The sequence below is a fragment of the Anastrepha obliqua genome, chromosome 3, assembly GCF_027943255.1.
Source record: "Anastrepha obliqua isolate idAnaObli1 chromosome 3, idAnaObli1_1.0, whole genome shotgun sequence".
Taxonomy (NCBI): Eukaryota; Metazoa; Arthropoda; class Insecta; order Diptera; family Tephritidae; genus Anastrepha; species Anastrepha obliqua.
The window spans coordinates 125,990,943-126,018,170 of record NC_072894.1 but is presented as its reverse complement, the minus strand read 5'-3'; the positions used below and the strand labels follow the sequence as shown (position 1 = coordinate 126,018,170).

General features: G+C 36.7%; 2 protein-coding genes across 3 annotated transcripts; both read right to left on the bottom strand.

Moving 5' to 3' along the window:
- Window positions 1–1,941: 1,941 nt before the first annotated feature.
- Window positions 1,942–6,446, bottom strand: LOC129241703 (fat-body protein 1-like). Of its 2 annotated transcripts, XM_054878175.1 has the most exons (5): window positions 6,227–6,446; window positions 5,839–6,168; window positions 5,639–5,781; window positions 4,756–5,569; window positions 1,942–4,679 (listed from the first exon to the last, which is right to left on the bottom strand). In XM_054878175.1, exons 2-5 carry the CDS (start codon window positions 5,960–5,962, stop codon window positions 2,116–2,118), a joined length of 3,645 nt encoding a protein of 1,214 aa, XP_054734150.1. In that variant the 5' UTR covers window positions 5,963–6,168; window positions 6,227–6,446; the 3' UTR covers window positions 1,942–2,115. The 2 variants fall into 2 exon arrangements, with proteins under 2 accessions (XP_054734150.1, XP_054734148.1); XM_054878173.1 differs by having other exon boundaries at window positions 5,639–6,168.
- A 16,729-nt stretch (window positions 6,447–23,175) lies between these two features.
- On the bottom strand, window positions 23,176–26,796 carry LOC129242205 (ATP-dependent DNA helicase pif1-like). Its single transcript, XM_054878759.1, has 2 exons — window positions 25,651–26,796; window positions 23,176–23,244 (listed from the first exon to the last, which is right to left on the bottom strand). The coding sequence occupies exons 1-2, from the start codon at window positions 26,794–26,796 to the stop codon at window positions 23,176–23,178; spliced, it is 1,215 nt and encodes a 404-aa protein (XP_054734734.1).
- Window positions 26,797–27,228: the final 432 nt, after the last annotated feature.

Sequence of the window (27,228 nt, the reverse complement as noted above, 5' to 3'; positions counted from 1 at the left end):
AATTTATTGTTTTATGTTACTGTACTTGTGGTTTTTACTTTTATGTGTTGTATATTAGTTTAATTTTATTATAATTTAAGAGTTTTTTTTTCACTATGTCCCATTCCATAAACACGACACTGTATTGCCGCTGATACCGCTTCTCTCCTTATATGTTTATGTATGTATGTATGTACACTGTGTACTTGTTTTGTTATATTAATATATATTTGGTTTAGTCACTGAACTTTTAGTCGGGGTGGTTTTTATGTTAGTTTGTTTCTTTGTTTGCTTTTGTCACTCGACGCGAAAACGGACTTGCAAAAATATAAAACGCGCAGGCAATTGTTGTTGCACTATTAATTAGCACTTTTTGTTTTTATATGTTTATTGTTTTTTGTATTTGGAAATAATTTCTGTATTGACTATGTTCCCCAATTTATTTTTTCGCACAAACGGAGTGCGTGATTTATTTATTCCTGAGTTCAAGTTTTTATAGTGTCTTAGCCTAACGGATTAAGTTCAAATTAATGTAATTAGAGTAAATATGTATTGCTATGTTACGTTTATGTGATATATGTAGGTGTTTATACATACATAAAGGGTTTTTCAGTAAGAGCGCTTCAGCTTTTGAACTTTTTTGAATAAAACACAAACGGTTTGACTTTTTTAACTAATTTTTTTTTATTATCGAGTTTGAACATATACATACATTTAAGTATGAAATTCGATTTCTTTTGCATAACCACCGCGTGCACGTTTTACGAAGTCCAATCGTTGAACCCAATTTTCGACCACTCTTTTGCATAAATCGGCCGAAATTCCAGCAATTTCGCATTCAATATTGGCTCTGAGCTCACAAATCGTCGCCGGCTTGTTACTGTAGACCAATGACTTCACATAACCCCAAAACGGGACGGCTTGTTAATGGCCGTAATGCTCTTAAAGTAGCAGGAACAGAACGATTATTTTCATAAAAAATTTGCACGATTTGCAATCGTTGCTCAAGTGTGTAGCGTTCCATGATGAAATGTATACTAATGAAGTTTACAAATGACAAGCGAAAAATAAAAAATATTGCGTCGTTCGCCCTCCCTATCGGGAAAAAGTTGAAGCGCACCTATTGAATAACCCTATATATAGTGCTATTTTTAAATTCATATACAAAAATTCAACAGTATTTTTAGAAAACTGTAAGCTTAATATTGATCAGCAGCTTCCATTTGCTACCCATATTGTACAAACATATCCTAGGGTTACCCGGGTTTACGTTTTGGCCTATTTCTCGAGACCCTGGTATCCGATTCTTAAAATTTCAAAACACAAACCATCTATTGAATAGTCCAAACAAAGCCTAAAAATTTGGTTTGGATAGGTGAGCCCGTTCTTGAGTTATAAGATTACCAAGGAAATGTAACTTCTTTTTATATATATAGATAACATGAGTTGAAAAACATTAAAGTATTTTAAACTAATACTAAACTGGACTCAACAGTAATTATGTAAAGTGATTCTTGTACTGTATATTATTTAATTGTATATTATTTCGTTTATTTTAATTTTATCACTTTTGGCGCTGGCCAATGTATATAAATCCTGACCAAATTGTTAAACAAAATACTTAATGTCAATGTACAAATGTATAAAATAAATGGGGACTACACTAATAAAAAAAACGTCGAGACTGATTCTTTTGCATATTGGGTATCAGTCATACGCTGAGGATGAGTAAAAAATTAAACTAATAATCTCTTCTTTCTATGAATAGATGCTTACCTGTGAAGCCGCTATGAAATTTTTGTAGTACTTTTGGAGATTGCAAGCAAAAAATTAAATTTGCTCCTTGGCTTCTCTGGGCTTCTCGACCATCACGCCACATTACATTTCTCTTCATTCAAATATCAAGCGGTGCCATCGTTTGATTAGTTAATTCAACATAACCCCCCACATATCAAAAACTCATTTGTTCTTTGGATTGCAACACTTTATTTAATTTTCGAATATCAAAATATTTAAAATCAGCAGTTATGAACCATTATTTATATTTTAGTATAAAAAATTAATGTATGCAAATATATCGGTTTAAAATTTCTTTCCATCTTAATATTTCAGTCATCAAAGTTCGCTGGGGTTATCTCAAGCCCGAGTACGACTGTCATACTGTATCACAGTTTCGGTTGCCAAAATATTCGGTACATTTAGACTCTGCTCATCTACGATTTGCCTGTCCAATGGATAGCCCAGCGGCAACTGGTCGACGCCTATTCCAGCGATTCCAACACCACTGATTTGTTGTGCGTTGACACCCTCTCCAAGCAAAAAGCGATCTTGCTGTGTCAATGGAGTCACTACAACCATTATCTGCACTGGCAAACCTCCATTAATAGTCGTTCCACGTGGCAGCAAAAGATGTTGGGGAAGCTGACTATTAGTACCAGACTGTTGCTGTTGTTTCTGTCCAGTTATTACCTGACGATAAATTTCACTAATGGTGGAAACTTCGTTGCTGTATCCGTTAAATTGACGTGAGTAGCGTTGGATGTTGTTCTCGCCGGCCTGCAATTGTTTTACGAAAGCGTCAATGACAATATAGTTCTGACGGTTTTGTGCCAAAGATACGCGACGACCGTTGTAATCGACTTGTGGGCCAAGTAAAATACGAATGCTAACATCCTGTTGAAGTTCGGATTCAATGTTCATTGAAATGGTGAATGGTTCATAATTCAAACGTTGTTGACGGGCCACCACTTTCTGGCTCAGATGCTGCAGGTTGTTGGTGTTTGACTGCAATAGCTGTTGGTCGATAAGATTGACAAGGTCGGCATCCACCACTTCAGTGTAGGTAACCAAAGGATCGATCAAAATATTACGCACAGCAATATCACCATTACCGCCCAATTGGTTCTTGGTGTATGGTTGCAATTCCTGACGGTACTCATCGATCAGCTGGGCAAGTGAAAGAATGGTTTGTTGAGTAACCGGATTGCGTAAGTTGCCGGCCAGCAAGACGAGTGGGGTGACCTCATTCACTTGACCAACTTGATTTCCGACGACACGTTGTATCTGCTGTTGCAACTCTTGCAATGAACTTTGTGTTGCAATGGACAGTTGCCGTTGCTCGAGTATGATCTTACCATTAATAATACTGGCAACTATATCAAGAGTTTCCTCGCTTCCTTCGCTTATGCCCGCCTCTTGAGTGACTTGATCAATGAGTATTCGCAGTTGCTGCATGATTTGACCGATTTCCTGTTGTATCTGCAGGTATTGCTGTTGTTGTTGCTGGCTACGGCCTCCTTCAATGATCTCAACGATTTGCTGCATATTCAACCTAGCAGCCAACTCTTGTATGCTTTGTAAGAGTATTTCCCCGCGACGAGAGTATCTCACTTGTTGAGTTGCGGCAATGCTGCGGACGATTTCACCACGCAAACTTTCCAGCTCACGATACTGTTCTGTGTAGCGATAATTGTGGCGTTTGGAGTCGTGACCTCGATTACGCCTGCCACTTTCTCCACGGTTACCAGTGTCACGTGCGTAACGAGCCACCACAGTTTCATCATCATTATCCGCGGTCACATCATTAACACTGACAACATCTTCCTGTCCATATGGCTGCACACGATATACCTGCTGTTGTTGACGTTGATATTGCGCTTGTTCTGGACCTTTAGCGCCATAGCCGTATTCCTGATTCCTGTAACCATATTGAGCTTCTTGATTTTGTTGACGTCCATAAGGGCTGGAGTAAGATGAGGATGAACCGTATTCCAGATTCTTGTACCCATATTGATTTCCTTGATTTTGTTGACGAGCAAACGGATTAGCATAAGATGAACCGTATTCCTGATTCTTGTAACCATATTGAGCTCCTTGCTTTTGACCACGACCATACGAGTATCCCTGATTTTGGTAGCCATACAGAGCTCCCTGATTTTGTTGGCGTCCATAAGGGTTGGCATAATATGAACCGTATTCCTGATCCTTATAACCATAAAGTGAACCATATTGACCTTCTTGATTTTGTTGACTGCCATAAGGCTGAGCAACATAAGATGAACCGTGTTGAGCTCCTTGGTTTTGACGAGGGCCATAAGAGTATCCCTGATTTTGGTAACCATACTGGGCCCCTTGACTTTGTTGGTGCCCATAAGGGCTACCATAATACGAACCATATTCCTGATCCTTGTAACCATAAGATGAACCATATTGAGCTCGCTGACTTTGTTCACGTCCATAAGGCTGAGCAGCATAATAAGAACCGTATTTCTGATCGTTGTAACTATATTGAGCTCCTTGATTTTGACCACGACCATAAAAGTATCCCTGATTTTGGTGGTGTACACAAGGGCTACCATAATATGAACTGTATTCCTGATCCTTGTAACCATAAGGGGAACCGTATTGTGCTCCCTGACTTTGCTGACGTCTGTTGGGCTGAGCATAAGATGAACCATATGCCTGATTGTTGTAACCATATTGACTTCCTTGGTTTTGTTCACGTTCATAATCGTTTTCCTGATCGTTGTAACTATATTGATTTTGTTGGCGATAGAGAGGGTTCACGTAATTTGAGTATCCACCATAAGGAGTATTTCCACGATGTCTACGTCCGACACGCAGAAGGTGTTGGCTGTTAACATCCACTTGGGGCAATTCGTTGGTGTTTACGACATTTTGCTTTGACACAGCATTGATGCCTAAAAGAACGATCAATTCAATGTTTGATTAAAATTAGTTTTGATTTAGGTTTTGATTTTTTTTGTTTTAAATCACCTTCTAGTATATCCAAGGATTCACCATTGGTCTGGCCTTCATAAATGTCTTGCTTGTCTCGGCGAACCCGATAACCTACTCCAATACCTCTGTTTGATCCTTCTCCTTGTTGGTAGTACTGCCCTTGCTGGTACTTCTGTTGATTGCTGCCTATACCGCCAATATGTTGTTCTCCTTCAATGACCTCAGTGACTGTTTGCGCCAGTTGATCGATGATAATATTGCTAAATGCCACATTGAGTGCAATATCATTTGTTAGATCAGTTGAGGCTCCACCTTGTTCCCCCACTTGCAAAGTAATTTGAGCCTGTATTTCACTGTTAGCACGGCCGTTTGCTATTTCCACACGTCTTTGTTGCCTTGGGTTGAACAGCCCATATTTACGTACTTGAAATAATGAACCAAAACCACCCAAGCCGAACACATCGAATAGACTGTGCTTTGCACTTGTACGAGTTGCCTGGCTAATCAAGTTGTAATAGTCGACATTTTGTGCAGCGTTGAGGACATAGTTGTCATAGTACAGCTGTGGTAAGATCTCGTTCATTGATGGCATCACAAGATCCTGGGTATCTGCACGGTCACGTATCGCTAGCGACAGAGCATCCACAAACATGACGGGGTTGAAATAAAGGCGCGCGTAGACAACATTCTTTTGGAAAACGGTGAAGTCCTGGGCTAGCACAAAGAAACGTTGAAGTCCCACCAATTGGCGTATATCTGACATATCGACTGGGTTGTAGACATCATTGCGTCCCAGAATATTCTGATAGCTGGCTTGTTGCAAAAACTGCTGTAGAATTTCATCGTTTGGCTAGACAAAAACAAGCAAATATATAGCAAAGAAATAAATATTGGAATCACCACATCCTTGAATACTTACCAATACATACTGATTGGGATCTGTCACCAATATCTGGCCGAGTACGATGAGCTGTGTGTTCACTAAGGGCTTTTGAACCTGAAGCAGGACATCAAGCAGGAATTGTTGACGCTCGTTCGTACCTTGAGATGTGTAACCTTGATCTAAAGAATTAAATAGCTTCTTATTGTTGTCAGAATAAGTCGATAATGGTGTCTCACTAAGTGGGGCGGCCTGCTGTCCTTGGCGTACAGAGTCCAGCCATAAAAGTTTTTGAGTCAAACCCAAACGTCCTGCTGTGACGCAGCAGACAAGAAAACTTAATAAAATTACAAACGTCTTCATTTTGAAAGTTTCCAACACCTTTTGCCACAAACTCTAAAGGAAGTTTTACCGCTGTGCTCTACCACTCAGTGCCGGAGACAACTGTGCTGGACTTCAGCTAAAAATTAGCTTATATAGCGAAAGATTAATTTGCACGCTCGCTATGCATTATCGCTGTATCCGCTGGCTTGGTTCATTTCATTATCTCACTGCAGAATCCATGTACGCTATATTTTTTGGTAATTAATGCCAATGATTACTTCGTTTAACCCTCGAATCACTTACAATTACAAATCATTGAACTTTTTACTGTCGATCGGTCTTATCACCGTGCTTGCATATATAAGAATATTCCAGTTTGACCGTATTCAAGTGCAATAGGTAGGTATGTATGAATGTAAATTGCACGTCGCGAACGAAGGGAACATTATCGCTAATAGAGACATTTTAACCTCCAACGATGTACGTGGTGGGCGACGTCCTTTACATGCGTAAGATCTTTGGATTGACTTGCTATTTTTGGCATGCACTGCATGTATGTACACATGTAAATACGTAAAAGATACTCGAATATTAATAAATAGGTTTTTGACTTTCCAAAAGCATATCTGTTTGCGTAATCGTTAAGTTAAGGAAGCGGGCATACGAGTACCCAAAATAGAACGTAAACAGGGGGCTAGGGGATGGACTATATTTGTTCTGCAATGTCACTTAATCTAGTAGACACCGGTTTAAAGTAATTCGACTACCTTACCACACTCCCATTGCAATTTTATCTAGTTTGATTCTTAATACTAAACCTGCTAATTGCTTGTTGTTGATTGCATAACTTGTTGTTTTGAATAACTGAAATGGTTGGAAATATTCGTGGCAGGTGCATGTACCAGGCTAGGTAGGTAGGTTAGATGGCAAGAGTACACCGAGTACACTACAGTGCCGTTTTGATACCATAATGTGGCCCACTACCTGCGTAAAGTTAAAAAACTTAAAGGAAGAAAAACCAGGCTACTACTCCAATATATGGTGTGCATCTTGATGGAGCACTGGCAGAAATATGCTCGGAGATTTGCCGTTAACTGCCGAGGGTCCTTTATTAGAAGAAACGTATTCTATGATTTTATGTTTCATGTTGATCCCAAGACCCACTGAATGGTAATCAACCAAAAGCCTACTCACTTCCACATATTTTTTGTGTTTTAAAGTTTCTCAGAATAAACCATTCCTAACACCTGCTTCCATGAAAAGCACACTTTTGGCAACATTTCGACTAATTTGTATTGCTTTGTAATTATTTATATTATTGTACTATATTAAGTTGTAAGAATTTCTATTTTTGAAATTTTTTGTTCAAAATAAATTTAAAACAGACTGTAACTTTGAATATATTAGCTTGGGGAAAAACAAATCTATTATTTTTGCGTAAAATTTTATGATCGATCTTTATCTCCTGGGCGATGCTACGATTATTTCTGTAATTTTATCGGCATTATCGACATTTTCATTTATATCAAACCTGGATGGAATCGAGGAAACCAAAGTGCCCGTAATTCTTGGGTATGGGAATAAGTTTCCGCCCTTTCTTAGCCAAAGTTACGAATTGTTTAAACAATTAAATAATACATTATAAAGGGTTATTCAATAGGTGCGCTTCAACTTTTTTCCGATAGGGAGGGCGAACGACGCAATATTTTTTATTTTTCGCTTGTCATTTGTAAACTTCATTAGTATACATTTCATCATGGAACGCTACACACTTGAGCAACAATTGCAAATCGTGCAAATTTTTTATGAAAATAATCGTTCTGTTGCTGCTACTTTAAGGGCATTACGGCCATTTTACGGTCCATTTAACAAGCCGTCCCGTTTTGAGGTTATGTGAAGTCATTGGTCTACAGTAACAAGCCGGCGACGATTTGTGAACTCAGAGCCAATATTAAACGCGAAATTGCTGGAATTTCGGCCGATTTATGCAAAAGAGTGGTCGAAAATTGGGTTCAACGATTGGACTTCGTAAAACGTGCACGCGGTGGTCATGCAAAAGAAATCGAATTTCATACTTAAATGTATATGTTCAAACTCGATAATAAAAAAAAAAAATTAGTTAAAAAAGTCAAACCGTTTGTGTTTTATTCAAAAAAGTTCAAAAGTTGAAGCGCTCTTAGTGAAAAACCCTATATTATGTGAAGTATGTGCCATATATAATGTGGAAGCTACAACTTTACTCCATTTTTTCAGATGGTCCATCCAATAATTGTTGTAGGTGAGTATCTTCGAATTTTTTCGGTGCCCCTTCGCGATCTTTATCACTCACGTCGAAATTGCCACTTTGGAAGCGTCGAAACCACTCTTTACAAGTTGTATTTGATGGAGCGTGATTACCGTAACTATTGATCAATATACGACACGTTTCAGCTGCACTTTTCTTTAAAAGGTAATAAGTGAAGTATGACTTCCCGCAAATGTTGTTTTTTCGAGACGAACGTAGACATTTTTGGCGTGAGATAAAAAAGGACTTTACTTTTCAAACGAATGTCAACGCATATTCACCTGCAAGGCACCAGTATATTGCTAGAGCGAACACAAAAATAGTATCAGCAGCGGCGATACCTCTTTTACGAGTGCAGAAACTTATTCCGATACCAGAGAAATCCATTATTTTCTCGGTAGAAGGTTGTAGTGATTGATATCTCGTAAAGTATCGATCAAACAATGTAAAGTTTACGTTCTTTTGCTATTTTTTGTTTGTTCCATTCAGTTGTAAGTTACAATGTGTTAACAATGGAAGTCAACAAAGAGAAAATTCGGTACATTTTACAGTTTTTGTTTGATAAAGGCGAAAATGCAAGAGACGCCGCTGAAATTGTGAATGGTGTTTACGGTATCGATATTGTAACGTGCAATTGTGGTTTCGTCGGTTCCGTTCAGAGATTTTTGATGTTAAAGAAAATCTCGATAAAATTACAGAAATAATTAATGTTGACAGGCATGTTATAAGACGTTCACATACAAGTATAAGTAGATGATCTACTATTTCGTGCTTAACTCCCAATCCGTAATTAAAAAGCGAGATTTCCCATACAAAATGACTCTCCCAAAATCTGAGATTATAAAATAATCCAAGATAATAACCATACTTTTGGACATCAACCCTGTGTTTTCTGTGTAATAGATAATTATTTTTACACGTGTAAAGAAAATCGCCAAAGTAAAAACTAAATAAAAGAAAAAAGGTTTGTAGACATAATTCTAATAAAATGTTTATTAGGAATTAACTCTGTATTTATATAACAGATAAAACGTGTGTTCTCTTATTACTTATTATAAAATGTAATATCGAATATCGATTGCATATTGCTGTTATAATTTTTTGAAATCTCAGTAAACTGTTTATTATCTATTAACAGCCAATTAAATAAGCTATTCATTCTCCTTGTATTTTATACATATTTTTAATAATAATTAAATAAACCAAAAACACCGAAATATTCCACCAAGATAATTTGTATGAAGGAAAATCTTTCACAACAGTATTGACAGCTGATTGTCAATTTTTCAGGTAATCTGCCATATGTGAACGGGTACATTAATTTTGTGAATTAATTGTTAATTAATGAATGTGTGAACATACTTTTAGTAGTCGTACCAATGCCCAGAAGCTAATATCGACCATAAAACCCTTTTAAAAGCATTTGCGCAAAAATTTTACAAAAAATTTTAGTTTTCTTTTTAAATATATGAGCTAAAATAAAATACTAGTGATGCGGCGCGGAGAAAAACATTCGCAAAATTTAACTAAGAAAGGTCTTGATTGCATGAAATCAAAATCTGAAGCATTGAAGACTAAGTTTAGTTCAGCACAGGTTCTAGATTTGGATACGTTGGCACGTAAACGGTTGACAATTTCGGTGGATAAAAGTTAACATTAATTTATAATTTTTACAATTTATGACTTCCATAAGAACAGATCGTTATGCAAATTTATTATATTATTGTATATATTTCACTCATACGCTGAAATAAACTCCCAAAAAATGCTTATTTTTCCGGCATTACAGTCGGCGAGAACGGAGATCGTTCCTCTAAAGTGGATCGCTCTTAGAGTCGAAGAAAATATGTTCGATTGTACTAACGCACAAATCGGGGTACTGTAACGATATCGGGGTAACGCAGAGTATCGCAGCTAAGCTACTTGACATTACAATTCATCAGAATTAATTTTATTTTACTTGTTTTGTATTTTTAACTAGTCTCTAAGGTTTAACTCTGCAAACTGTAAATTAATAAATAAATAAATGGGTGTTGTTCATCTATTTTAGTACAGGAATGGTGGCGAGAGTTGCAGCTATTGTTTCCGACGTCTTCCGCTTGTACGGGGATTTTAGTTTGATATTAAGTTGTGGAATACTAAGACATCTTTATGGCATGCTGTTTTCAAATATATTTTAAAATCATTATATGTACATGAACATTGAATAGATCAAGATGAAATTTAATTAGTCAATGAACAAACGACAGAACCTCTTCCTGGCATCACCAGTTAATATATTGACTACTATATATTAAAACTGAACTATAGTACGTATATGAATGTATAAACGTATATCTACATATATACAATATATGTATACATATATATATATATATATATGTATATATGTCGATGCCTTGATAAACAAATTCAGCTCACTGTTCCACCAGCTGCTGCCGAGCTGCTGCGCCAAACAATAAGAGGTTATAAGCAAAGCTTTATACGTTTTTGAGACAGATGTAACTGCGATTTATTTGCATTCGCTTAACGACAGCAGACACTTTGGTTTGTCCTCGTTGATTTTGAGACGCGCTTGCCTTGCTTTTTCAACACAATTTCAACACATTAGTGCCAGATTGGAGGTAATTCCCCAATATTTTTTTTTTTTTTTGACAGATCACGCGACAGTCAAATTAAATATACACATTTTTTCTGTATTCATTGACATTTCATAATGGAAAGACTTACACGCCTCAACAACGTTTACAAATCGTACAACTGGATTACGAAAATCGACACTCTGTGAAAAGTATTCATCGCGCGCTCATTCCAACTTATGACGTACGAGTGCAAACTATCGGAAAATTAAAAATAATTTTACATTATTGGATAATACTCGGCCGATTAGACCACGTACAGTCCGAAGTAAAGATAATATTGCGGCTGTAAATGAGAGTTTTGCCGAAGGCCTGCAAGAATCGACTCGGCGCCGATCTCAACAACTTGGCCTATTTTATGGCACTTCTTGGGCGATTTTACGCAAAGATCTTGATTTGAAAGTGTTCAAACACAGCTGGTCCAAGATTTGAAATCGGCCGATCTTCCAAATTGTCATAATTTCAGTCGTTGGGTTCTTGAAAAACTCGCCGAAGATGCGCATTTTGGGACTAGAATTTTGTTCAACGTTGAGGCGAATTTTTGGCTTAATGGCTAAGTCAATAAGCAAAATTGCCGTATGTGGGCTGAAGAGGAACCCAAAGCCATTCAAGAACAGCCATTACAACCACCGTTTGGTGCGGTCTATGGGATGGAGGAATCATCGGCCCCTATTTCTTAATTTCTTCAAAGACGTGGCTAGTCTTTTTATAATACCCAATATATTATCTATAGTAATAGTCACCACCATTAGCTATAATGGTTGCACATCTTTAAATCATACTTTGTGTTAATTTCTGCACAAGTTGTGGAGGTAATCGGCTCCAAATCAGCCGAATTCATTTTGATAACTTTTTGGCGGTCCATATTTGATTTCCCTCAAGCTTTTTCTTAACTAACGCTCAAAAATATAGGATTGGCACCAGGCGACTGTGAAGGTAATCCAACATTTCAATTCCATTTCGCTATTTCCACTCTATAATCTAAAGCTTCGATGCTTGGGATCGTTGTCTTCTTGTAAAATTCAAGGTTGGCTAGTTCTTCCAAGTATCTTCTCAACTGAAGATAATAATACTTTTTGGTAAATTTTATTTATAAAAACGGCAAACGGTAAACTGAAATAATCGGTTAAATCCTTTTTCGGAGAAAACCCCCAAACATTAACCTTAACTGGCTGCTTAACAGTTCGTTGAAGTTGTCGAATTTCAGCAGAAAGATTCATTCGTGAATAAACGCGTTTGCCCAATTCCATTCTGAAATTTTCTTAGCAAATCCATGTCTGTTTTCATGTGCAATAATGAGAGCAGCGAGTTTTTTTTTAATGTACTCTAAAATGTGAGGCCTTCTGCACGTGAACAACCTCGAATCAACTACTTTTTTACAATTATTTCTACATGAAGTCATTCGTGTAAGTAATGAGGATCATTTTGAACCCAGAATCATTAAAGTCGGTTCATTTTTGACTAAGTTATGAGGATTTAAAAAAAAAAATTATATATGACGAAAAAAATCGATTTTGAGCCGAAGAACAAAATTGCCGATAACTCTTAAAAAAAAATTTTTTCGGGCGAACAAAAAAATACGTGTCTTATTATTTTTACCAAAGAGCAACATATTTGAGTTACATCGAAATCGAAAAACATGGCCCGAATAGCCCGGTTGAATTGAAATGGAAAGCATCACCTTTTTCCCTAGAACTGCTTCATCTGTACGCAACGATAAGTTCGGCTGTATCACAAAAAATCAATGATCTTCCGATCTTTCTTTAGCGAGGTACTTTTTCTAGCCTTCTGCGGGGAAATCGTCAGCGTCCGTTTATTTATGAATGCCTTCAACTTTTTCAAATATTTTTACTGCAAACGTGACATTTTTGGATTTTTAGGTATGTTCACAGAAACACTGTTTCAAAACGTTTTTCATACGCGGAATGTGTAAACACAACGCACGCTAAATTTCTCGCAAAACTAACAAATCACACAACGCGTGTTGCAAAAAGGACACGTCTAATTAGCAGCATATCAGTTTTTTCTACAACGGAACTCTAAGAATGAATTTTGCCGATCACACTTCGATTGGACAGACTCATATTGATTTCTGAGCGATCCCCGATCTGTCTTGCTGTTCATTTTGGATTTTGAACTATTAAATATTTTTTTATGATACGCGCTGTATGAATCGTAAAATCATCAAAGCGGAATGAAAATTGGACCAACATAAAAAACTTCAGGTGGTGTAGCAGGAGAGCGAATGATAAGGTCCAATGTGAAACAAACCCGGTCGTGGGTTTTCGTGCGTCTTGGCACCCCAGGAACTATTAAGTTTCGTACAAAACCACGCGCCATGGCAGTCAAAGTATTAAGCAGACTAAATTAATGGTGATCGAAATATAACAAGTGATTTTGTCGTATTTCCCACTATAACTTTTAGCACAAGTATCAAAACCTCAGGGATAACGGAGAGCGTAAGTTCGTTTCCCTTTATAGTATAAATTGCAGCTTATGTTTATTTCATAAAAATGAGTATCAAATAAGATCAATTTTCTAACTTTCCATTTTTCTAGATTTCCATTTTCCATTTTCTTTTAATTATCCCTATTTAATTACTTCTTCATTACTTTTCAATTAACACCAAACGCGACAAACTCAATTACGATTCTCAGTCAACAATGCTCACACACACATACATACAATACTCGTACATATGGTGGCACTTGAGCACAACGTTCACAAACACAAAGATATGTTTGTCCAACATAAAGCCACACAATACCCTCCTACAAGTAACTGTATATGTACGTACATACATACGTACATAATCACTCCCAGCTCCTGCGGGGCAGCGATCCAGGATTGACACTCGTTGCTTGTGGTTGTTGGTTGTAAAACATTAAATGTCAAATATAGACAAGTGACTTTATTGTATTATGCACGGCACAATGAATTGTTGTTTATTATGGCAAAAATGTGGCAGCCACTTGCAGCAATAGTTGTTGTACGATAACTGGCCGGGGGAAAAGTTAAAAAGTATAAAAGCTCTACAATTCTCGGGATGTAGAAAGCGAAAACAAGTAAGCTATTGACTTGTGTAGATGGGATAGCAGCGGAAAAGGGCAATGTTGTGCCACAGGGGTTGAACGAATGTGAAAAGCGAATGATGATTTTACTACACATGGCATTCAAGTACATACCTGCATATGTATCGATGTGTGTTTTTTCATATACCCAGCAGGCCAAATAAGGAGGTCTACTCTATAATGCGATATGAATAGTAATTGACATGAGAAAAGATATTTCGTATAATTCATAGCAATAAATAACATTTGTGGAACAACATCCAGACGCCACCACAAATAGGAGGAGGAACAGAAGTGTACGCGCCAATTATTTATTATTTATTTTTTAAATAAAAAAGTAAAATAAATAAAAATTTAAATAAAAAAGTAAAATAAATAATTGGCGCTCACAATTCTGTTAGGTGTTTAGCCGAGCTACTCGAGCTACTCCTCCTATTTGTGGTGTGCGTCTTGATGTTGTTCCACAAATGGAGAGGCCTACAGTTTTAAGCCGATTACGAACGGCAGATATTTTTTATGAGGAGCTTTTTCATGGCAGAAATACACTCGGAGATTTGTCATTGTCTGCCGAGGGCGACCGCTATTAGAAAAATGTTTTTCTTAATTTTGGTGTTTCACCGAGATTCGAACCTACGTTCTCTCTGTGAATTCTGAATGGTGGTCACGCACCAACCCATTCGGTTACGGCGGCCGCCGTTTGGGAAGTTAAATTCGGTGTTATGTGGTCACGAAAATTTTCAGCCAACCAATCCTGTGTCGGCATCCCTTTATGTGAAGGAGCAGAGACTTGCTGAAAAATGTATAGACTATCACTGCGTACACCATCAGCCCAGGGTTTCACTACTATCTTTAGAACTTCGATATATGCAGCAGAATTCACTCAAAATTCTTGAGTAAAGTATTATGGTGACATGGCATGTCCTTTGTTGCTCATAACACCTAAAATCACAACAGTAGCTGGAAATTTCATGTGCATAAACAACATTAACCTATCTTCTGACATAAACTATCTTGTGCGCATAACGTAGGATTTATATCGGAGATCTTCATGGCCAACTGAACGGATAAGATCCTCAGAAATATAAAGCTCCCTCGCAAAGTCTCTCATTGATTTTGAAGGATCCTTATCCATGATCGCTTGCACTTGTTGAATCAATTCTGCAAATCAGACAGTGTCAGAACGTTCTACGTTGGCAGAAAATTTTCTTTATCATAAGCCGTGATTAATCCACGAAGTGCCCATGTTCCTCAAACTTTCATTGTTACAATCAGCTGACTTTATGTAATGAGCAGTGAAATGATCACAATGGTACTAGTGCTGAACCAGAATGGTTTCCCTGCAGGGCAATAATGCTCTATATTAGGGTGATCCCAAAAAAGGTACCTTAACACTTTCAATAAATAAATAGTTCACTGTTTTGACTGTAAATGTTTGGTATAATATGTCTTCAACTTTTAGTAATATATATTTGCTCAAGTAGGTTCCAGTTTAATGATGTGTAAGCTATTAACCCTGCTCTTTGTGCAGTTATCGATTTTTTTTGTATGAATAAAGGTTTCGTTTTGAGAACTCAAGCAGCTGAAATGCACAAGTACTCAAATATATTAAGTTTATAGCTAGCTAAGGCCGGTATTACATTCAAATTTAAATTTTTAGATATTTCCATAGACTCAGTAATTCCCACATTACTTAGATTTCAGCCTTGAGTTTTCGAGTGGAGAAAAAAAAGCTGCTAAAATGAAGTCGTTTTAATACTTTGGCGATTCTTTCACTGTTTTTTTCATCACTATGAAGCTGGTACTAATTCCAATGCCAATTCCAATTATTTTTCATGTGAAACTTCTTCACGCGTGTCAGAGTATAATTTCAAGGCTTCGACACACGAGCTAGCATTATGAAAAACCGTCACGAAATGTATAAGCCTACGGCATACAAGCTATTCTCTTTCTCCGCTTTGTGCGGTGCTTCGTAGTCGTTAGTAAAACAGCAGTACCGATAGCTTGACGATCAGCTACAATATCATTAAATCACAATAAAACCATAAATACAAAACGGACACATTTCCACCTGATGATGGTAAACTTCTTCCTCAACGCGACGATCTGAAACCTCTCATATTAACTGGAGATTTCATTGTAAATTTTGCATCGGGCACTTCCATGAAATTTATAGAATTTTTACAGAACTTACAACTGAGTAATTACCGCTATATTTCAACAACAAAATCAGGAGCAACGAATAAAACGAATAATACTATTCGTTTCAAATAATTCGAATAGTTCATTATTCGAATACCTTACTATTCGAATACCTCACTATATATTCATTAACATCAGGGAGAAAATGCTTTTAAAAATATAAAAATTACATTGGCCCTTCTCATGGTGCATGCACTTGTACATAAACCGATTAGTAGTCAGCTAATCTAAATAAATATTTACCAAAAATATTCGAATAGTGAAGTATTCGAATAGTGATGTATTCGAATAGTAAGGTATTCGAATAGTAAGGTATTCGAATAGTAAGGTATTCGAATAGTGAGGTATTCGAATAGTGAGGTATTCGAATAGCATTATTCGAATAAACGAATAAAAAATTCGAATAAATATTATTCGAATTACGAATACCTCTCGAATAAAAGATTTTATTATTCGAATAATTTTTATTCGAATAGTCCCACCCCTAGTATATATCCTATTTCAGTTACCACAAACCGATTCTATCCACTGCTGCTATTGCACTATCAATACAAAATGTACAGGCTATTGAATCATCGACTAATGTATCAAATTTCGTTTTGATACTATTATGAGACCTACAACAGGCAGATATCTCTAGCCAACCAGAGCTGTTCATGTAATGGAAAATATTGATGGGATTTAGGTTGGCGTACTGCGCTAGGCTGTCGAAGAAAGGAGCACCCAGTGTCCTTAATCGTCGAGCTGCCAAGCCCGGACATTTACAGAGAAAGTGCTCAACGGTCTCTTCTCTAAGAGGTCCCCACAGCTTCTGAAATGGGGGTTAAATGGTCTACCTACAGGGTCCGGCACTGGAAGTGTAACCAACTTCAGATCGCTCGCGCCGCTGATGCACGGGCATCGTGTCTGTTAGTTGACTAAATGACAGTCCAGAGTATTGTTACAAGCGCGCGGAAGTATTTTGCTGAGAGTAAACGCTGTAAAATCACAACCAGCGATTGTTCGTGAGCTCTAGCACCATAAAGTAAATAAAGTTTTTGTTTATCGCACCATTACTCGTTACAATGGTATTGGTAGCATCGCGATACGCCATGGAGGTGGTCATCAAAAGACTACAACGTCACGAGACATAGTTCAAAAAGTGAAGAAACGACTTGAGCGAAATCCCCGAAGAAGTGCCAATCAAAGGGCAAAAGAATTGAAAATATCTGACCATAGCATCCATCGCATACTGAAAAATGATCTCAAAGTCAAGCCTTACAAGATCCGCTTGTGTATCGATCGTCCAATGACCGGTAAACACATCTAGGGCCAAAGAGTTTTCGAAATAGCGCACAAAGAAATGGAGTTGCAGCTTTTCTGAGAATCATCTCTGGTAACACAATTTTTTCGAAATTCGAGTTAAATACTTTGAGATTGTTACTGAACCTAATAAATGACCGGTGCAGTGCCAGAAAGCCTGTTATTATAATTCAAGCATAGCTAAGGAAGGCCTTAGTATATACCTGTTCCGAACAAAAAGTTAGTTTTCGAAAGGCATAAAATTACTGGAAAAAATATCACTCACGCCAATTTCGCTATATTAGCGATTTGTTAGTTTGGCAAGTGTATTTTGCTGACTTTTGGCCTTTTGAACTAATTTCTGTTAGTTCGGTAATGCTCTTTCACACCCGCTGATTCACTTGCAAATTAACTTCATTTTATTAAGCGGAAATTTTTACTTTTTTTGTCTTCATTTTATGATATTTTGAACTTAAACTTCGCGCCTGTCTATCAAATGCCAATTGTCGACTGATTGCTATTTTGCCAACAACTGAACAAATTGCCAAGCTTTCATAGGATTTACGAAAACAAAACAATGAAAGAATATCCGTATTTTATAATATTCCGAAATGTTACACGAAACCCGAGCCACTTTGAACTATAACATGCGTAGGTGCTGTTTTTCGTGAAGAGACTTCGATTTTTTAAATTTAGAGCCATCCTTATACGAGTATATTTACTTTTACCCACAATCGAACCTGTGGAATAATAAAACGAACTACTCAAAGTGAATAATATGAACAAAAAAGCTTTACTTTGCGTTTATTTGCGTTTGAATATGTTGCAATATGACGCTCGGAATAGCAATATTGGTATACACATACATACAAACCTATTCGAAGTAACGGGAGGGATTCACACTGTTTGAGCCAATATACGAGTGCATATACATACATTGTGCAAGCGGAACAAAAAGAGAAAGGAAGAAAGAAATGCACTGTTTATGTACATAGTGGAGCAATGGATACCTTTACAACAAAAATGCAGACAAAAAATGACAACCTCCGACGGCGTAATCATTAAAAGCAGCGATGCGCATTTAAGTGAAATCTGATTGAGGCAGCAAATAAGAGACGAAACACATACACACGCAAATATACCTTTATATACCGACGCACACATTAACGTTACATGAATGAACCAATAGAAAAGTGTTTATAAGGCGAAACCAAGAGAGCCCCGATTTGTAGGTAATTTATTATTAAAATGAAGTTGTTCGACCCTTCTACGTTCACTGTTTTATAAAAAGCCTATTATTACGTTAATTATCTTTCATACCTAAATCAACGAACGATTATTTTTAAAAAAATTCAGAATTATTGCATTCATCCAGATCTTCTCAGTTAATATCTATTGTGAATGAAAAATAATCAAACTTAAAAAAAGAAGAACAAAAAAATAAACTGAAAACAATCATTGTTAATATCTTGGAACAATATGAGGCGAAAGTGCGGTCCTTCATGAATATAAAATATGAATTACAACCCAATAAATTGATTAATATCCCACTAACAATTTTCCAGATTTCCCGTTCTCTTTCCTGAGATAGTATGAATCATGATTCAATTATTAAAGGTTTGCTCACTAGTGACATTCGATTTTTGACACTCCCTTACAAAAGGTTGTATTTAAGAAGGTGAATAAAGTTGAGCAAATTAAATCCTTTTTGGTAAAAATGGTAGCAAAAAAGTATTTTCTTACTTAAATGGATACAAACTGCGAACGGTTTAAAAAATTAATTTTAATTAATATTTGAATATAAATAATTGTACAAATAAAAGTTATTAGCGGAAATTGCCAAGTCTAATATTAAAAGAAGAAATTATTTCACTTAACCCAAGATTTTATTTTGTGAATTAATTACTAAATTGAAAACCGATCGCTGGTACTGTGCTTTGCTAAGCCTCCTCTAGACACTTCATCCATCCATGGTAAGGTGGGCTCATTGGAAAAAGGTTCCGCCAATCCCAACTTTTTTATAATGAGGTATGTAATGTTATCGGTCGCGTCGGGACTATCCAATTATTCTCACTGTAGTAACTCTTTGGGAAATGCTTGAATTCCATCTAACCACATCCGTCTCACCACATCATACGAAATAAAGCTTTGTCAATTCTCCACTCATCGATCTCGGATTGCGTCAGTAACGCCATCATGTCCTGACTTAAGAGGTATGTATTTCATGTCGTACTATCATAGTCCTGAACTTACCGATGAAAACTCTTTAGCGAGTTGTTGCTCGTAAGCAGACCATTTTGAAAATGAAATGTGTTTACTACAAATTTTACTTTTCCTCCACTTTAACTTAAAATTTCTAGAGTTAGTGTTTTACTAAGGGAGCCGATTTATCAAGAGAGAACGAGAAAGCTGCTTACTGAGCAAACCTTTAATAATTGAATCATGGTATGAATGTAAAGGCAGTTTACACTAACACGTTCGAAATTGCCATCATTGTTTTGAAATTTAGGAGCAATTTGAAAAATAGCAATTCAATATTTTTTAAAATAAACAATTTTTTTATTATAAACAATTATTTTTTATTATCAGGGCAGCTAATATCCGTATTTGTTGCCTAGAGTCCATCTTTTACTGACGTACGGCTAGTACGGCAAAAATGACAACTGCTTAAAGCAGAGTAGTTTTATGTGTATCGCGCAAATTATTATTATTATAATTATAATTAATTATAATTTTCACAATTAAAATAGAATTTAAAGTAATTTAGTCTGTTCAATTGCACCCTTTATTTTTCGACAAAAGCTCGAAAGGTATTCCTAGGAACAGGCTCGCGAAGGAGAAATCATGGAAAAATATGGCGGCCACCACAGGTGCGTCCAGTAAGTAGTTATTTTGAAAATTAAACATTATTTATACAATGTTCCCTGATAATTTTAATTAGACAGTGTCAAGGTCGTTGAAGGTCACTTCGCGACCGATATGTCAAAGAAAGCAGCAAAGCACCTTCGGGAAGTGCAACGAAGGTGTTTGGTGGATGGCAGTATATGGAGTCTGTGGCATTTTCACGACGATATGTGGCGCCAGTGCGTTTAATAATTATTATAATAATAAAAATAAATTATATTTGGTGTTATATCTACTATATCTTTATATCAGGATATTTTGCAACACAAGCTTCGAAAGCAACACCCATTCGCCGGCGATCATTGAAATTTACTCTGATGAAGGGTATGAGCATCAGCCCTCCCTGGTTGAATACTCGCCATCCATCCCGGAAAACTTGCCATCGGAAATAATTCATCCTTCAGCACAACTACGAGCAGAAACAGCTCATGACATCTTCGTCAAAATTGTTCTAATGACAGTTCAATATATTGTTTATAAGCCATCAAAAGCATTTGCGTCTTAGTTTTGTTGAATTTTTTTTTTCTGTGATGGAATTCAAACGTGTGATTGCGTTATATTTGGGTGGAAAATCACAACCAGCCATTGTTCGTGAGCTCAATCACCTCAAAGTGAATAAAATGTTTGTGTATCGCACTATAAAACGTTACAATGATACACTATAAAACGTTACATTGCAAAACGCTATGCAGGTGGACCAAAAAATCCGCAACAACGCCAGAAATGGTTCGGAAAGTGAAGGCTCGACTTGAACGAAATCCACGTCGAAGTGGAAGAAAAACGGCCAAAGAATTGAAAATATCGCAAGACAGCATTCGACGCATATTGCAAAATGAGCTCAAGGTCAAGACTTACAGGTTCCAAAAAGCATACGATCTTTCACCCCAGCAAAAAAAAGTTCGATGCGAATGAGCAAAGGAGTTGTTGCGCTTGCACGAACGTCACGAATTTCCTAACATTGTGTTTTCTGATGAAAAAAATTTCCCAACTGAGCAGTTCATAAACACTCAAAACGATCGTGTTTACTTGACCGAACGCCCATACGAGAATTTGAGCCTACGTATGGCCACTTGAAGCAATTTCTCATCGCAAGTAATGGTTTGGGCCGCAGTGACCGCTGATGGACGCTCTCCAATCGTTTTTATCGAGCCTGGTGTCAAAGTGAATGCGACTTATTATCAGGAAAATGTTTTAGAAGCTGCTTTAGAGCCGTGGACACGCAAACATTTCGGTCGCAGACCATGGACGTTCCAACAGGACTCGGCACCGTCTCATAAAGCTCGTGTGAACCAAGAATGGTTAAAAAATCATGTTCCACACTTCATTTCGTCCACACAATGGCTTTCGAATTCGCCAGACGCAAATCCGATGGACTATTCCATCTGGTCCATTTTGGAGAACAAGGTGAGTACTAAAAAGTATGCCAGTATGGATGCGCTGAAAAAAGCGATTATACGAGAATGGGCCAAAATACCTCAAGATCACATTCGTGCAGCATGCAACTCGACAGTTTGAAGGCTATAGTCAAAGCAAAAGGTGGTCATATCGAGCTAAAGTGAATATATGTTAAAATTGTAATCATTTTTGAACAATTTTGTCTTTGAAATCAATAAAAACTAATTTCACACAAAAAATGTATGGTGTTTTGAATAGGTAACACTTCATATCGTTCACACTGTAGTTTCGAGTGGTGGGCAAAATGTGTGAATGTGATTTGCCTTTCAATTTGTTTAACAATGGAATGTGAATGTATATATATGATAGTGAAGTTTTTATTTTACTTTTTATGTTTTTGATCTCGTTATTTTTAAACAACTTTTGAATTAAATTTATTATTAAAATATCGAATTGAAATGATAGTAGTCTTAAATAAATAAATGAATGAACATAAAATAAAGTAAAGATACAAATATGCTGTATGCATATGTTAAAAAAAATCCAGTCTTATGTTTCTAATTTATTAGTCCAGTTTCAGTTTATTAATTGATATTGTATTGTTGTAATATCTTGTTCTAAAAGTTCAGCTTACTTCTAATTTATTTTGTGCCCCTACGAACTGGGTGGGATACAACGTATGCCGCCAATTCATCTCTAAAGAGTTTCGGGAAGCAGTATTTGATGTTGTTCGTCTTGCCTTTTGTAAAGGGGTCGACATTTCGCTTCGACACAGCCCATTCGTCACAATGACGTCGTCTTCGTCTGCGTATTCTAGTGGAAAATAACTTCCATCACGCATCTTCAGAAAATTATGAAGAAGCACGGTAATCAGTCCTGGTAATCCGGGTTAATGCCGCTGTCTGTCAATGCTATAATATACATACATGGTGGCGCCAAATTAATCATTCAATTGTGTTTTTGAATAACTTTTTTACCAAATGAAAAAAAAATTATATTGAATGATGGAAATCTTTATTTTGACGTTTACGGGTTTTATATCTTAGCTGTTTGTATACTGGTTGTCTAGTTCACATATATTAAATATGATTAAAATATGACGCCATTTTGTAAAAATTATAGATCTTCTGATAGAGTGGTTAATTGCAATATTTTGGAAAGACATATATCGGTCGCAATTCCAAGAATTGCAACCGTTTCAAAAATTAACTTAAAAAGGAAAGAAGAAAATAAGAAATTGTAAAATTTGCATTTATTGCATTTCCGTTCCCATTACGAAAATGCAATGTTGAATTACCCTATAAAAGCACAAAATTTAAATAGTTTTAAGCAGTCTTGTGTCTCCGGTCAAATCGAATTTAATAAAGAAATAAAAGAAAAACCTTAAATTTGGCTTTTTTATTGCAAAGTAAGGAAATGACAACTTAAGTCGTGTTTTGCTTACAAATTACAAGTTCGCGTGTATTAAAAGCATAGGAATTAATTCGTACGCACTTCATTCGAGTTCATTTTTACTACGAACTTAACCAATTTTTGGTTAGGAGTGGGCTGAAAAAAAAGTGTCAATAAACAAGAACGTACTTTGATGCCAAAGAGAGAGAGTGGCGTTTTAATATTTGGAAAGGAGGAAGAGTTCAAATGGGCATATTTTTTTCCTTAAATTTTCAGACTCACAAAAGTTAACAAATTCGCAAGTGTGAATCTTCTTGGTTTTAATAAGTTCACAGTATCGAACGTAGACTGTATGTAGTTTGTACAATAACCTCAATTCAATTCAATTACAAGATAGGCAGTTGCCTTCTTTACGCCATACATATCGGCTTTTTTCATTAAAAACTTTAAAATCGTTTATTTTGAAGAAACCGTATATATAGGGTGATCGGATAAGAACGATAGGAAAATATTTTTTTTGGGTATGGGAATAAGTTTCCGTCCTTTCTTAGCCAAAGTTACAAATTATTTAAACAATTAAATAATATATGATATTATGTGAAGTGTGTATGTGCCATTGGAAGCTACAACTTTACCCCATCTTTCAGGCAACATACGGATTCCTCTGACGAAAAATTCGAGTTCTTTTGACTTGATCCATTCATTGAGCCAGTTCGCGATGCTCTCGTAAGAAGTGAACCCCTCTCCAATAAGGTATGAAAATTACCCCGTATTAAAGCACTTATCAACAGCTTTCATTTGATACCCATATTGTACATACACAACCAAAGGTTACCCAGGTCCACGTTTTGACCTATATCTCGAGACCCCAGTCACGGAGCGGCATGAAAAATACTCTGTACTATAGAAATCATCAACAGCTTCCATTTGCTACCCATATTGTACAAACACATTCTAGGGTTACCCGGGTCCACGTTTTGACCTATTTCTCGAGACCCTGGTATCCGATTCTTAAAATTTCAAAACACAAACCTTCTCCACATGTGTCTCTTCAATGTGGCAAAGTTTGGTTAAATCGGTTGAGCCATTCTCCGTAAAGTTCATCACAACGCGAAAAACGTCTGAATTTTTATACATAGCACAGCATTGAAATGACCACCTCAGCTTTGCCAGCACGGCTTCAAGTTGATGTATTTTTTCTACGACTGTAGTCTCTCGAATGTCCCTGAGTTTCCTAAGTTGGCGTGCTAGTGTAGACTAATTACTTAACGTAACCGCGTAGAAAATAATCGAGAAGTGTAAGTAGCATCATTGTGGCGATTGTCACTTAATGAAACTCTCTCGAGAGGACTCGAAGTTTAGAGTACTCCAAATTAATGATGATGAAGTGTTTAGTAGAGGTTATGTACTTAGAGGTTGTTTTATTAGGAGAGATTCCGACGGCCTGGAAGCTGATGTATGCAGGTGCTATTATGCAATAGAATATAAGAAAAGTGTTACTTTCCCAGTCACTGTCTAATATTATTACAATAACTTCAATTCAATTCAATTACAAGATAGGCGTTTGCCTTCTTTACGCCATACATAACGGTTTTTTTCATTAAAAACTTTAAAATCGTTTATTTTGAAGCAACCGTATTCATAGGGTGATCGGATAAGAACGATAGGAAAATATTTTTTTTGGGTATGGGAATAAGTTTCCGTCCTTTCTTAGCCAAAGTTACAAATTATTTAAACAATTAAATAATATATGATATTATGTGAAGTGTGTATGTGCCATTGGAAGCTACAACTTTACCCCATCTTTCAGGCAACATACGGATTCCTCTGACGAAAAATTCGAGTTCTTTTGACTTGATCCATTCATTGAGCCAGTTCGCGATGCTCTCGTAAGAAGTGAACCCCTCTCCAATAAGGGCTGACTGCATTGATCGGCACAGATGGTAATCCGAAGGTGCAATGTCTGGGGAATACGGCGGGTGGGGCAAGATTTCTCAATTCAGTCCCTCTAAATATTTCTGGGCCGATTTAGCACTGTGTGGCCTGGCGTTGTCATGCAGCAAAATCAGTATGTCATGTCTACCATCTTATTCCGGCCGCTTTTCTTTGAGAGCTCGAATCAAACGCATTAGCGCATTAGCTGCAATCGGTAACGATCGCCAGTGAGCTGAAACCCTGGTTTAAGGAGTTCATAATAGATGACACCCTTCTGATCCCACCAGATGCACAACATAACCTTTGAAGTATGAATATTTTTTTCGCTGTCGATGGACCTGGTTCACCTGGCAGGCTCTAACTTTGCAGAAAACCTTTTCTTTCCTGCCGTTCAAGAAGCATCTCACACGTCACCAAACGGCTCTCGATATCCTTCTCCTTCAATCGCAATGGCAATTCAGGTGGAATCATTGGAATTCTTGGTATTAGAAAGTCTTCATTCTGGAATTTGCCAATTAAAATAGTTGCTTCGATAACATTATTCATCAATCGTTTGACTACAAGTCTAGTTCCGTTACATAATTTTGGATGATTAATATTCCGAAGCATAATAATGGTTGCACCAACTTTTAATTGCAAATAATGTGGCGGAAATCCAGATATATCCAATGAATTCAAAAATTCGGTTGGATAGTTAACTACTTGATCTTGGTCGATAATTGTGTAAACAGACCGGTATACAACAGTATCACCAGGTATTTTATCCAAGATATCTGCATTTATCTCGTTAACATCTTTATTCGTACCAGCTAATATAGCTCGTTCACTTAGCCAATTGTGATTCTTGTAATTTTGTGTTATGTCGGGAAAAACCTTTTGCACCAAATCGGCCCTTGATTCTGCTATTTGACAAAAATGATCTGGAAATTTAAATAAGCCATTATTATCAATAGGAATTCGTCCATTTCCAATTTGTAACAATTGCTTTGAAAAAACTTCAGCACTTGAATCATTTTGGAGTTGAACGCGAACATTTGTGTTTAGTGTTAATTTCGTCACATATCGCCAAAAATTAGATGCTTTCAAGCACGCATTCAATTCATCAGCTGGGGTTGATCGCGGAATAACGGGTAACGTTTGTCTAAAATCACCAGTTAATAAAATCAATGCATTTCCAAATAAACGTTGATTTTCACGCAAGTCTTTCAATGTACGATTAAGTTCCTCTAACGATTTTTTGTGCGCCATTGTACACTCATCCCAAATGATGATATTACATTGTTGGAGTACCCTTGCCATTCCACTTCTTTTGGAAATATTGCATGTTGGTTCTTCATTAACTTGTAAGTTTAACGGTAATTTGAGCGCGGAATGTGCGGTACATCCACCTTCTAATAATGTAGCTGCAATACCCGATGAAGCAATGGCTAATGCAATAAATCCGTTTGCTCGTATATTGTCCAAAATCAATGACATAACAAATGTCTTGCCAGTTCCACCGAGAGCATCAAGAAAATAAAAGCCACCACTTCCAGTGTTAACGGCATGCATGATTGTATCGTATACACGCTTTTGTTCAGTATTTAAAAATGGTTCATTTGCTTGTAGGTATGCGCTCAATGCATTTCGGTCGTATTGTTGTTCTCGTTCCAATTCTTTGTTGAAAATGTCGTGAATATTTCGATTTGGTGCAATCATACCAAGTTGTGTCAACGCTTTATTAGCAATTGACAAACACAGATCCTCTACCAAGATTAGCACTTCATTGTACATATTTGATGTATAATCCAAATTATGATTTCCAGTTGCAATACGCATTCGGTATAATATATCTTCCGTCACGCTGTTCTTATGGTTATTCCACAACTCACCAGGACTTGCGAGAGAAATTCCTTTTTTCTTTTTTTTTTTGAAAAATATAAATGGATAATGGTTATAAAAGCTGCAATGCTTAATAAAACATTGAAATTGAAACGAAAAATTCATGGATGATCAGGAAAAAAGAAGATTGTTTTTAAATTTCAAATCAACGCAAATAATAACTAATCAATGCAAAGACACGGCGGGTCCACGTTTTGGCATATATTTCGAGAACCTGGATCCGGTATGAAAATTACCCCGTATTAAAGCACTTATCAACAGCTTTCATTTGATACCCATATTGTACATACACAACCAAAGGTTACCCAGGTCCACGTTTTGACC

What these genes read in the sequence shown, in the direction of transcription:
- LOC129241703 (XM_054878173.1), bottom strand. Translation starts at nt 5,962, where the DNA reads ATGAAGACGTTTGTAATTTTATTAAGTTTTCTTGTCTGCTGCGTCACA. An exon ending in ATCCCAATCAGTATGTATTG is followed by an intron (nt 5,570 to 5,638) that starts GTAAGTATTCAA and finishes GTTTTTGTCTAG; the next exon opens with CCAAACGATGAAATTCTACA. An exon ending in ATCCTTGGATATACTAGAAG is followed by an intron (nt 4,680 to 4,755) that starts GTGATTTAAAAC and finishes TCGTTCTTTTAG; the next exon opens with GCATCAATGCTGTGTCAAAG.
- LOC129242205 (XM_054878759.1), bottom strand. Translation starts at nt 26,796, where the DNA reads ATGTACAATGAAGTGCTAATCTTGGTAGAGGATCTGTGTTTGTCAATT. An exon ending in CACATTATTTGCAATTAAAA is followed by an intron (nt 23,245 to 25,650) that starts GTTGGTGCAACC and finishes CTTTTTTTTCAG; the next exon opens with CCCACTCCTAACCAAAAATT.